Source organism: Anomaloglossus baeobatrachus, chromosome 6, assembly GCF_048569485.1.
Source record: "Anomaloglossus baeobatrachus isolate aAnoBae1 chromosome 6, aAnoBae1.hap1, whole genome shotgun sequence".
In the NCBI taxonomy this organism is placed as follows: Eukaryota; Metazoa; Chordata; class Amphibia; order Anura; family Aromobatidae; genus Anomaloglossus; species Anomaloglossus baeobatrachus.
This window is the reverse complement of record NC_134358.1, coordinates 149,243,663-149,256,282: the sequence shown is the minus strand read 5'-3', so window position 1 is coordinate 149,256,282 and position 12,620 is coordinate 149,243,663. Positions and strand designations below refer to the sequence as shown.

Here is a 12,620-nt window from a genome sequence, read left to right as displayed (position 1 = left end):
AGATATGTTTGGATACTTTTACTCTTTGCATTAATGGAGTTGCCTGAAGACCTATTGGGGATGTCATATGAGGTCCATTGCTTTGCACCCTTCCATGAGCAAGAACAGAAAGGCACTCTGGAAGATTGTGTCCTATTCCAACAGACTTGAGCTTTCCACGTATGGTGTGAGTGATACAATCTCTTAAACACGCTTTTGTCAATAAGTAATAAAGCAGAAAAACTGAAGTTATACTTGGAGATACAGTGGATTGAGAAGGCAAAGGACTCGATCTGACTTAGTAACCATTCTAGAAGCCAGCACATCGTCTTGTGTGTTACTTGTTACAGCTATGCATTAGCGGGATGGTATTTCTCTTATCTGTTGAAGCGTTCAGCAAGTTATTGATTGCGTTCCTATCTGATTCAGGATCCTTTTGTTTGTCTTGTCTCTAGTGTACTGAAAGAAAAAGATTTCAGCTAAAGAAGGATGCTCCTGACCAGAGTCATGCTTTTTGTGTGGTTTAAAGAAGGAGAACTGTAAAATATGCTTTTTATTTTTATCTTCTATTTTAAGGGTCTGAGTCAAAAAACGGTGAAGCAGACAGTTCTGATAAGGAAACCAAGCAAGGGCCAAAATCACCCCCTGGCAAACAAATAAGCCAGCACTTAAAGAGGCTTAAAAAATCAGGTTTAGGTAAGTAACAAATATTAAAGTATTTTTTTTCTAATTGGATTTTTAATTTCGCTGTAGAACCAAGTTATAAAAATAGATAACATTATTGAGTGTATGTATATATTAGTGAAAACCACTTCACATTGTGTTTGAAGTTCCCATTTTGTGCATGTGCCAGGAAAGCTTCCTTTGCCTACACCAAATGTGTCTATAGAGACCTATTGATATAGTGGATCCAAAAAGATTGTCCTTTTAGTATTCTTTGGCTTGACTACATTGGTTTATTCTTTTTCAACCACATGTTATAGCATTGTCCACTCTACTATTACATACAGAGGCATCCAGTGTAAATTCTTATACTTTACATGTGAGCTTTTGGGTCACCGATGCCGCTATATTTACTGTGACGTCTTTTGAAGATTTATCACTACTGGTTACATTTCACATTTCCACTTTGAATTTGGAAAGTGAAAGCGAGAAAATGTTATGGATTCCTCTTCTTGTTTGTTGGTTTTTATTTAGCATACGCTATGTTCACATGCCATGTTTTTGCCCCCAAATATTCAGAATTTTACTGTTCCAACAAAGTGAATGAGATTTCTGAAATCTAATGTACATAGTGCTTATCTTTTCCTTGAAGCACTTTCAAATCTGCAGCATTAATTTTTAAGAGTTTCTGCACCAATTTTCACCCATTTTAATGAATGTGAAAAAATGTATCAAAAATGCGTGTATTTTGCACAGTTTTTCATGCCAACACATCAGTATTTGTAGCAGATTTTTGTGCTGCAAATCCTGACTATGTGCACATGCTCTTATCATTTATCTGCTACCAATTTATTCTTGTTTCTTTGGACTGATCTTGTTTGTGCTTAACCTTTGATTAGTTTATTTTGTTTATTAACATCAGAAACTTTATTTGCTGTTTTTCACCATTACATGCAATAAAAGACATTAGAGTACAAAGTTAGAGATTGGAACACATGGAGAGAAAGCCTTGCCCATGAGGGCCTTCAATATGAGGAAAACAACATAAGGCAACAAATTGAAGTTGTTCTAAAGATCTTTAATTAAGACCCATTGTAAGCCTTTTCCATGATGTGGGTTTTCAAGTTTCAAAGTCTAAAAGCTGCACGGCAACTTGGAGATGACAGTGTAAGGAGCAGAAAATAGGAGGTCAGACATCAAGGTTTTGCAAAAAGCTAAAATTACATGTCAAAATGTTATCGAAAGTTTAGCGCAGAGGTGTATTCAGAGAACAGGTTTTTTACTACCTTTTATGTAGGTTGCCATATGTTTTCACAAGGTGTTGACTTACCAGTCTAAGGCCTGTAGGGAGAGGAGATGGTAGAGTATATACAATGTATACAGATTATAATGAGGAAAGGTACTTGTGTTTTGATTGACTGGAGTTGGATGAAAAGAGATTAGATTCAGGAAACATTTGAGCTGTAGGCAACAGAAGGTAGTATGGAAAGTATTCAGACCCCTTTAAATGTTTCACTCTTTGTTTCACTGCATCCATTTGGTAAATTCAAAAAAGATAATTTTGTTCTCATTAATGTACACTCTGCACCCCATCTTGACAGAGAAAAACAGAAATATAGAATTTTTTGCAAATTTATTAAACAAGTAAAACTGAAATATCACATGGTCATAAGTATTCAGACCCTTTGCTCAGTATTGAGTATAGAAACACCCTTTTGAGCTAGTACAGCCATGAGTCTTCTTGGGAATGATGCAATAAGTTTTTCACACCTGGATTTGGGGATGCTCTGCCAATTTTTCCTGCAGATCCTCTCCAGTTCCGTCAGGTTGGATAGTGAATGTTGGTGGACAGCCATTTTCAGGTCTCTTCAGAGTTGCTCAATTGGGTTTAGGTCAGGGCTCTGGCTGGGCCAGTCAAGAATGGGCACAGAGTTGTTCTGAAGCCACTCCTTTGTTATTTTAACTGTGTGGTTAGGGTCATTGTCTTGTTGAAAGGTGAACCTTCGGCCAAGTCTGAGGTCCAGAGCACTTTGGAAGAGGTTTTCTTCCAGGATATCTCTGTACTTGGCCGCATTCATCTTTCCTTCATTTGCAACCAGTCATCCTGTCCCTGCAGCTGAAAACCAACCCCATAGCATGATGCTGCCACCATAATGTTTCACTGTTGGGATTGTATTGGGCAAGTGATAAGCAGGGCTTGGTTTTCTCCACACATACCGCTTAGAATTATCACCAAAAGTTCTATCTTCGTCTCATCAGACCAAAGAATCTTATTTCTCACAGTCTGGAAGTCCTTCATGTATTTTTTTGTAAACTCTATGTGGGCTTTCATATGTCTTGCACTGAGGAGAGGCTTCTGTCGGGCCATTCTGCCATAAAGGCCTGACTGGTGGAGCGCTGCAATGATAGTTGACTTTGTGGAACTTTCTCCCATCTCCCTACTGCATCTCTGGAGCTCAGCCATAGTGATCTTGGGGTTCTTCTTAACCTCTTTCACGAAGGCTCTTCTCCCACGATTGCTTAGTTTGCCTGGATGGCCAGGTCTAGGAAGAGTTCTGGTGGTCCCAAACGTCTTCCATTGAAGAATTATGGAGGCCGATGTGCTCTTGAACCTTGAGTACTGCAGAAATTCTTTTGTCACCTTTACCAGATTAGTGCCTTGCCACAATTCTGTCTGAGCTTCTTGGGCAGTTCCTTTGACCTCATGATTCTCATTTGGTCTGACATGCACTGTGAGGTCTTATATATACAGGTGTGTGCCTTTCCAAATCAAGTCCCATCAGTTTAATTAAACACAGCTAGTCTCAAGTAAAGGAAGAGAACCATCTCAAGGAGGATCACAAGGAAATGGACAGCATGTCACTTAAATATGAGTGTCTGAGCAAAGAGTCTGAATATTTCTGACCATGTGATATTTCAGTTTTTCTTGTTTAGTAAATTTGCAAACATTTGTACATTTCTGGGGGGGGGTTCTGTCAAGATAAGGTGCAGAGTGTACATAAATAAGGAAAAAATGATCTTTTTTGAATTTACCAAATGACAGCAATATAACAAAGAGTGAAAAGTTTAAAGGGGTCTGAATACTTTCCATACCCACTGTATCTTCTATCTTCCGGACCATGTTGTCCGGAAGATAATTCTGCCTCCCGTCTTCGTTTTACTGGATTCTTCCTCCTCTTGTCATCAGAGTCCCTGTGGCATCAGGTGCACAGCTGGAAATCCCGTGTTTGAGCATTCTGCCTACCGTCTCTCTCGTGCACTGTGAAGCAGCAGTGACTTCCCGGCGACTACGGCCATCAAAATTGTAGACTGTGTACACAGAAGGGGCGGTGCAGTGCAGGGAGGGACGGCAGGCAGGCATAATGTGCAGAAACGAGATTTCTGGCCGTGCACCCGATGTCACCAGGACACCAGGGAAGAGAAGGGCTGCAGGAAGAATCCTGTATAATGAAGACTGGAGGCAGGCTTATCTTCTGGGCAGCACATGCCCCATAAACCAGAAGATATAAAAGAGGATTTTTGCCAAACGACCCCTCAACCAGGATGCGTATAGGCATGGCTAATTTTACCTTTATGCCACCTGTATGCCCATATTAATTAACTAAAGAAATGCAAAAGGGTTACAGATTCCCTTTAAGCCCACCCCACCCAGTAGCTATAGAATAGATCTCTCTCCAACTATTCCATACAAAGGAGCACTCGTCTCAGTTCAACTCCTCCTTATCTCACGAAGAAGAAAGAAATCGGCCATCAGAAATCTAACATGATGGATACTTCTATTCCCTGACTTAATCTGTCGGTGGGGCTCATCAGGAGTCCCTACATACTGACTACACTGTCGGCCTTAACACTAGAAGTCCCAGAAAATTCGAGCTCCCCCCTGAAGTTCCGAAAGAGGGTCAAATGACATACAATAAACTGAACAGAACTAACTAGAAACTAAATGGCTAAACTCAATGGAAAACAACAACCTCCTGTGGTGCGACAGTAATGGCCTTAATTACAGAACAAAAGACGGTGATTATAGGATGTTAGCTAAAATCCTTCTGGTCATTCCACCCTCTCTGGATTCCAAAGGTAGAAATGTTAAATGACCCCTCTCTGGGACTTCTAGTGTTAAGGCAGTGAATTGGCAATACCACAAGACAAAAAAAAGTGACTTTAAAAACTGAAGATAATGAATCCCAACCAAAGAAGGTATTCAAAAGTAAAGCTCCTGTACACATTAGAGTAATATCGGCCACATCAGCCAATATCGATGGGTTTGGATGACACACTGTGTATGTGGAAGTTGTCAACCCATCATGTCTGATTTCGAACATCCAAGCGCTTTGTTCTCCCAGAGACAGGCCGCCGGCAGAGAGAGAGCGTCACATTTCAAACCCAGTAGGAGCGGTTTTGTTTTGTTTTGTTTAACATGTTAAATGACCCTTTTTAAAAATTGCCAACCCCTTTTAAAAAGTATCCTGTAATAAAAGTCAGCCCTTCTAAATGCACCCAAAATGGTTACATGTGAGATATATCTATTAGTTTATAAACTATAAAAAGTACAGTGCTTCGGAGCAGATTTTACTTCCAGGCAGATCTGTGTTCTTTTCATGTAATGATATTTTAGTGCCCATTTTAGAAAATGATAAAGTATACTTTTATGTACATTGGCATGAAAACAAAAGACCTAAAAATTTACACGCTTTACTGGAAGTTTAATAAACATGTAAAATATTTGTACTTCAAAGAAAAATAATAAATCGGACTGTAAAATGTCATCTAATGTTGTTTGCTGGTTCTACTATAAAGGATTTGCTTTTGATAGTTACATTTAACAGGGAATGTATGAAAATTGACTATTTTTAAATGAATATGATCGGGCCAGAATACTTTATTCTGATGCTCAACTATTTAACGTTAATACTTTGTTGCAAATACATAATATTACAGGATATCACTGTGCAGTATTTTCTAGTGTCAGTTGCTGAAAGAGTTTAGAACTCTTAAAAAATAAACTAGAACTAGTGGACTTGTCTTTTTATGCTTGGAAATATCACTGTTTCCATCATTTAAAGCCTAACAGTTGTCAGATTTAATACACCCATTTTTCATTGGTTACAGTTAGTGACGAGCAAGCACTATCATGCTCAAGTGCTCGGTACTTGTAATGAGCAGTTAGTGCTCAGATGGGCGTGCCTCATGTACCGAGTATAATGGAAGTCAATGGGGGACTCCAGCATTTTTCCAGAACATCTTCTGGAAAGTGCTTGAGTTTCCCATTGACTTCTATTATACTCGAGTACAGAGTCAAGCTCATCCAAGCATCCGACTGCCCGTTAGAAGACCCGAGCATAATAGTACTCGTTCATCACTAGTCACTGTCTTTTTCAACAAACTTTTCATAATATAGCCAGCACAGTGAAGCGTCTGGTTACAGAGCCTACTAAAGTTAAGGGAGCGTAGGAGCGATGAGAGAGTGGGTATAGGGAGAGGGGAAGCAATGAGAGAAGGCATATAGGGAGAGGAGGAGCGATGAAAAAGGGAGTATAGGGAGAGGAGGAACAATGAGAGAGCATTTAGGGAGAGGAGCAGCAGGTGCGATAAGAAAGGGCGTATACTGAGTGGGGGCACAATAATAGAGGGAGTATAGGGAGAGGAGGAGCTATGAGAGAGGGAGCATAAGGAGAGGAGGAGCCATGAGAGAGGGAGTATAGAAAGAGGAAGAATGATGAAAGCGGGCTCATAGGGAAAGGAGGAGCGATGATTGAGGGCGTATAGGGAGAGGAGGAGTGATGATTCAGGGTGTATAGGGAGAGGAGGAGCGATGAGAGAGGAAGTATAGGGAGAGGAGGAGCGATGAAAAAGGGAGTATAGGGAGAGGAGGAACAATGAGAGAGCATTTAGGGAGAGGAGCAGCAGGTGCGATAAGAAAGGGCGTATACTGAGTGGGGGCACAAAAATAGAAGGAGTATAGGGAGAGGAGGAGCTATGAGAGAGGGAGCATAAGGAGAAGAGGAGCCATGAGAGAGGGAGTATAGAGAGAAGAAGAATGATGGGAGAGGAAGAACGATGAAAGCGGGCTCATAGGGAAAGGAGGAGCGATGATTGAGGGCGTATAGGGAGAGGAGGAGTGATGATTCAGGGTGTATAGGGAGCGGAGGAGCGATGAAAGAGAGTATAGTGAGAGGAGGAGCACAATAAGAGAGCATACACTGGTAGATCAGTCTGCAGCCTCTACCACTACATCAGCCACGGAAATCTGTATTTGTCAACCACATCTGCTCGTCAGTTTATGTGGCCAAACATTTTAATCTAACATTTGATCATTTTAATTTGAACTATCCGTTTTGATCGTTTGTCATGATCTGGGAAAACAGTCAGCAGTCGGTGCACATTTTTGTCTGCTAGTCCACAAATGATCTTTTTATGATTGACCATTCCCAGAAAGATTGTGCATCCCTTGCCAGTGGCCGTTGAACAAGAACTGGCGCTTTAGGAGAGGTTTCTTCTCACCTTTTTATATGCATTTTTACAGTCTATTTTAGTGTTTATGCAGAGCACAATTACAATTCTATAGGTTTGAGAGCTGAAATCTCCCAGATCTCCATTCTACGATGGTTAGCATTCTGTATTTTCACCAGACCCTGCACAATATATTTTTTCCTGTTGCGAACATAGGGGGCAGTTTGCTGATAAGCTTGTGATTGTTTCTGCTAACAACCAGCATTTTTGTGAATGCAGCCTAAGGCTATGTGCACACACTGCGTTTTTTTGATGCTGCGTTTTTGTGCGTTTTTGGCCGCTAAAAACGCACAAAAACGCACCCGCAGCAAAAAAATGCATGCGTTTTTACCGCGATTTGGTGCATTTTTGGCTGCGTTTTGCTGCGTTTTTGATCTCTACATTTTGCTGCGTTTTTCCAATGCATTGCATGGGGGGAAAACGCAGGAAAGAATTGACATGTCCATTTTTTTTTAAGCTAAAAAACGCAGCTTAAAAAAAAAGTTGTGTGGACAGCAAAAATGAAAACTCATAGACTTTCCTGTGGAAGCAAAGTCATGCAGTTTTGAGGCCAAAAATGCACCCGAAAAACGCCGCTAAAAACGCACTGTGTGAACTTACCCTAAGGCTATAATACAGTCTGTAACTCTGCGTCTGTACTAGGTGCTGCATTGTAATGGAGTTACTCAGCTTTGCAGATTTTATCTATATGCAAACTGTAAAATGATGTTGTATAAAGGTGCACATACACTTTCAGCTCGTATAGCTTCTTGAATATGAACAATGAGCGGACGCTTTCCTGCTGTAATGTTATTATGTGGAGAGAGCTGTGTGCTGGAGTGTAAATGGATCTTGGCGTTTAATTTGTGTGTGAGGGAATTTATCATGAAAAGACATTGTAATTTCCAGCCCGGAACGCTGATCTTTCTTACCCACAGGCTGACATTTTTGGTTAATAAACAGTGTTCTCTTGATGATATGTTCTGGAGCTACAATCAGTGTTTCCTCTGTAGAATTACTGTTTGTGGCTGCTTGGACTACTTTTACTTGACAGAAGAGATTGGACTAAAACAACGACATTTTCTGTAAAACCCCCGAATCTTGTCTCTGGTGTTCTAATAACTCGGAAAATATTTTCTTATATATATATATATATATATATATATATGTATACTAGAAGGTGGCCCGATTCTACGCATCGGGTATTCTAGAATTTACGTATTGTGTAGTTAATGTATGATTTTTGTTATATATATATATATATATATATATAATTATACATGTTGTTGTGTGTAGTTACCAAGTGTTTGTGTAGGGCGCTGTACATGTTCTGGGTGTGGCGGGGGGTGAGAGCGGTGTTGTTTGTGTGTTGCGTTGTGTGTGTTGCGTTGTTTGTGGAGCGCTGTGTGTGTGTTGCGCGGTTTGTGTGGGTGTGGGGTGTGTGTGTGTGTGTGTTTTGGTGGGTGTGTGTGTTGTGCGGTATGTGCGTATATTTGTGTGTGCCGCGCTCTTTGTGTGTTGGGTGTTGTGTGTGTGCGGCGTCTGTGTGTGTGAGTGTCTGTGTAGGGCGGTGTTTGTGGTTCCCAGTGTGTGTGTGGTGTGTTGTGCAGTGCGTGTGTGGCGGTGTGTGTGTGTGTGTTTTGGGGGAGGTGTGCACCCCGCATCGTGCTCCATCCCCCATGCTGCGCACCCCCATCGTGCTCCACAGTCACACATCAGACAGTAAACACGCACACATCTGATCGCATACACTCACACACACACCCCACTTCTCCCTGTGCCCACCGGTGGGCGGTCCCAGCAGCTGTGCTGCACGCCATGCTCCTCTGCCGACACTCACAGATCCGATCGCATACACTCACACACACACACACACACACTCACACATCAGAACACACTCACACACATCCGATCTCATACACTCACACTGATGATATCGCACATACGCGCTCACACAATCACAACATCCGGAGATACCACATGCTTCCGGCCATGTGATCCTCCGGCAGGTCCTGGAAGGTCACTGCACAGTATCGCCGCCGAGAAGCAAGCGATATCACGGGATGTTGTGAGTATGTGGATGCGATCTGATGTGTGTGTGAGGTGTGTGTGAGAGTGAATGTGATCTGATGTGTGTGTGTCTGTTCTTATGTGTGTGCGTGTGTGTGTGTTCCGCCGCTGCAGGACCTTGATGCGTTCACCTCGGGGCGAGAGGCCATTCCGTGTGGGGGCGGAGCCTGGAGGAGCGGCCAATCCGTGCGGGGGGGGCGGAGGCGAGGCGAGCGGCCAATCCGTGAGGCCGGGCGGCCAATCCGTGCGGGGGGCGGGGCCATGGCGAGCCCAGCGGCCAATTCGCTGTTTGTCACCGTAAGGACATGGCCAATCCGTGCGGGGGGCGGGGCCATAGCGAATCCGTGAAGCCGGACGGCCAATCCGTGCGGGGGGGCGGGGCCATGGCGAGCCCAGCGGCCAATTCGCTGTTTGTCACCGTAAGGACATGGCCAATCCGTGCGGGGGGGGCGGACCCGAGGCGAGGCGAGCGGCCAATCCGTGCGGGGGGGCGGGGCCATGGCGAGGCCAGCGGCCAATCCGCTGTTTGTCACCGTAAGGAAATGTCACGGTAAGGACACAATTTTGGAGCAAGACAGACAGACAGACAGACAGACAGAATAAGGCAATCATATATATAGATATATATGTGTGTGTATATATATTGTTTTTATCAAAATGACAGCAAAGAAAATAAATTATATATATATATATAAAATTTATTTTCTTTGCTGTCATTTTGATAAAAACAATGTTTTAAATGCTGCAGATCTAGCAATTATACAGAGCTCATAAATATGCTGGACTACCTGGCAGCATGCCAAGTAGTCCTCTAGTGATAATCTACTGCTAATTAAACAGTGATTTTATCAAAACTACACTTAAGCAGCCAAGTAAGTGACACATGGCTGGAATCAGGATCTCTGCCCCAATGTTATGCGGCTCTCAGATTAGGTGGCAAAAACCTGGTGACAGATTCCTTTTAATAAATTTGGCAAAAGTAAAGTTCATGCACCACAAAATGAAATCAGCAGTCGAAGGCTGGCGTCACACTGCAGTATGACTCGAATGAGTTTTAATTCGACAAAGTCTCGCATTGCACTCTGCCCAATGTTAATCAATCGGGCAGCTCAGATCTGCAAATTTTTTTCCTCAGCTATAATCGGATTGAGACAAAAATGGCAGAATGCTGCAGTTGTCTGTGAGCCTTGGCTCACTCGCACCCATGCAAGTCTATGGATGCGAGTGAAATGGATGTCATCAGAGTGAAGTGCGATATTTGCAGAGACAGGTAATGGAAGAGATGGAGAGATCACTTTCTCCCTCTTCTCTGCAGCTGTGATCTGATCACAGAATCTGGCATGGTATGAAAAAATATCTGAAGAAACACAAATATATGCACAAACAGAGCAGAAGGATGGCATAATAAAAGACATTTAAATAAACAAACACTGAGCTTAAATGTCTTTTATTATGCCATCCCTCTGCTCTGTTTGTGCATATATTTGTGTTTCTTCAGATATTTTTTCATACCATGCCTGATGAAGGGACCTGAGATGTCTCGAAAGCTTGCTTTGTAACATCACTTTATTTTATTTTAGTTAGCCATTAAAAGGTATCACAAGATTATAATTTTGTTCCTCTCACTGAGAACATTCAATAATTTTTCAACTGGCTAACACGGTACCAAAACCTTTTCACTTGTAACTAATATGAAGTTAACTTGTCACAAAAAAACTTTCTCTTAATCACTGGGATTCATTTAAGTATTCCAGAGTTATTACCTTTATAAAGTAACAGTAGTCAAAATTGTAAAATTTAGCCTAGTCAGGAAGGTGAAAACAGGCTGGTGGGTGAAGCCATTTGGGGGATGTCTCCCTTTAATATTGTTTGGTCTCGGGGGTAGAGATGAACGAACTTTAACATTAAAGTTCGGTGTTAGTACTGAACACAGACTGTACAAAAAAGAATCGGTGTTCAAGTTTAGAGTTTGGGTGCTTTACGTATGATGACCACTCAAGCGAGCATCGCTGTGCTCGGCCCAGTGCGAGTTGCTTGGGGTGTTTGAATGGCTTGCACTGGGGGTAACAACAGCGTGATCGGATGTAGTGTGCACCAAAAAATAATGCTTTTCCTCCCTTGGAAGTTCTCTGTTTACGGCTCACTGTATGCGGGCAGAGAGTATCAGTGACTTCCATTGAGGTTTAGGTCAAGTTCGGGTCCAGATCAGAACTTTGTCTAACCAAACGTCGACGGGTCCACTCATCTTTACTCAAGAGCATATTGTTTTATGTACAGTGTTTACCTGAGGAACCATGATAACTATGTGCACCGAACAATCATGTTAACTGTTGCTTCGTGCACATGAAAGTGCAGTCACAGCCGATCGGCTTCATATAGCAGAGTGGCAGGCATTTAATGGCTGTGCCAATGTAAATGTATGTTCACCTCTATATACCTTTTATTGTCCTGGTGTCTTGATGACACAGCCACTGTTTCATCTCTGTACACTGCCCTCTTCTTTGGTCTACTGCAGCACATCTAGAAATGGCCCCCTTGAAAATAACAGTGTCATTATAACGAAGCCTGAATAAAAATAATCACCCATGCTTTGCCTTAAATAAGCCCCATGCTGTGCTGCTGAACAAATAGTTCCCTGCACAAAAAATTATCCTCATACTGTTCCTATTATAGTACATGGCTTCCACATTGTCCCCTCATAAAATATTCCCACCACACCATCCCCCTATGACTACAACACTGTTTGCCTGTGTGAACTATGCTTACAACACCTTCCTCAATTATGAATTATGTCCAAACTGTCCTTTCCCTCTCTTCACACTGTCCCTCTCCCGCATTGCCCCATTCTCCTTACTAAGTCCCTAAAACGCTGTCGCATTCTTCATTCTGAGCCCCACCCATGCGCTGCCTCATACTCCATACTGAGCCCCACCCACACGCTGCCCAACACATGTTGCTCCAGTCTCCATACTGAGCCCTAACCATACTGAGCCCTTAACACATGCTGCCCTAGCCTCCATATTGAGCCCCCTCACACACTGCCCCACTTTGCATTAGTGAGTCCCCCACACACTGCTCCATTCTACATTATTGAGCCCACACATGTTGCCCCACTCTGCATACTAAACCCCACCAACACACTGCCCGGCCAAACTGAGCCCCTAACACATGCTGACTGTCTCCATTCTAAGCCCCCAAACACTGCCCCACTCTCCATTACTGAGCTTTCCACACACTATCCTACCATTCATACTGAGCCCCCACACACTGCCTGATTTCCTATACCCAGCCCCCCCACGCTGCATCACTCTCCATTATGAGCCCCACACTCAGCCCCGCTTTCCATTCTGAGCCCCACACTCAACCCCACTTTCCATTCGTAGCCCCACACAGTGCTTCACTCTCCATACTGAGCTCTA

General features: G+C 42.8%; 1 protein-coding gene across 2 annotated transcripts in view; it reads left to right on the top strand.

Moving 5' to 3' along the window:
• ASXL3 (ASXL transcriptional regulator 3) overlaps positions 1-12,620 on the top strand; it is a 149,213-nt gene that overhangs the window by 99,555 nt on the left and 37,038 nt on the right. For both annotated transcript variants that reach the window (XM_075353315.1, XM_075353316.1), the window contains one exon: positions 556-675. In XM_075353315.1, the coding sequence (XP_075209430.1) occupies positions 556-675 (120 nt within the window). The remainder of the gene's footprint in view (positions 1-555; positions 676-12,620) is intronic.